The following is a 619-nucleotide window of genomic DNA, read 5'->3' as shown; positions in this document are numbered from 1 at the left end:
GATGTATGCCAATGCAATACCTCTTGGAACTTACGGGAGCCCGTACGCCAGGCCGCTTCTGAGTGGGCAGCAGCAGATTCCTAAATTGTTGTCAAGTAAGTAGTTATGCTTTCTCAATTTCAGAGTTTGAAAAATATTATGATTTCATTTTGGTCTGTTGCACTGTTACAAGTAAAAAGTGGATTTGGGCATCCGTCTTTATTAACCATGTGTTGCTCTTCCCTGTTGCTCTTTCTTTATGGAACTGCTGTAGCGAAATGTGCTAAAATGTAATTATGTGCCTGTAAGTGGGATCTCAATTTGAATACTGTGCCCAGTATTCAAATGCAATAGGAAAAACAGCACTTTGTTTACTAAGGGTTCCTAGTGTCTGTTATCCAGAACGTATTCAATATGTGGCTAAATCTCAACATCACCAGCATCAGCAGACTTACTAGAAGCTTGGTGCTTTGTGTCTGAAGAGAACAACAAGAGGAGGATGCTGGCCACAGAAAATAATTAATGCGTAAAGCATGGTGGCAGATCAGGAGAGATTGTAGGACTGACAAAAGAGGTGTTGTTGGTGCTGAGATGTCAGACTGAACCAAAATCTCTAATTCACTGTCCTGTATTGGCTTCT

At 41.0% G+C, this 619-nt stretch overlaps 1 protein-coding gene across 1 annotated transcript in view; it reads left to right on the top strand.

Annotated features, from left to right (window-relative positions):
* XRN2 (5'-3' exoribonuclease 2) overlaps window positions 1–619 on the top strand; it is a gene marked incomplete at its 5' end in the record, with an annotated part of 53,602 nt that overhangs the window by 35,785 nt on the left and 17,198 nt on the right. Inside the window, one exon of the mRNA XM_009705178.1 lies at window positions 1–95. This exon is cut by the window's left edge and continues 48 nt beyond it. Coding sequence (XP_009703480.1) covers window positions 1–95 — 95 coding nt within the window. The remainder of the gene's footprint in view (window positions 96–619) is intronic.

This window comes from Cariama cristata, unplaced genomic scaffold (genome assembly GCF_000690535.1).
Source record: "Cariama cristata isolate BGI_N322 unplaced genomic scaffold, ASM69053v1 scaffold12098, whole genome shotgun sequence".
Classification (NCBI taxonomy): domain Eukaryota; kingdom Metazoa; phylum Chordata; class Aves; order Cariamiformes; family Cariamidae; genus Cariama; species Cariama cristata.
This window is presented reverse-complemented; position numbering and strand designations above follow the sequence as displayed.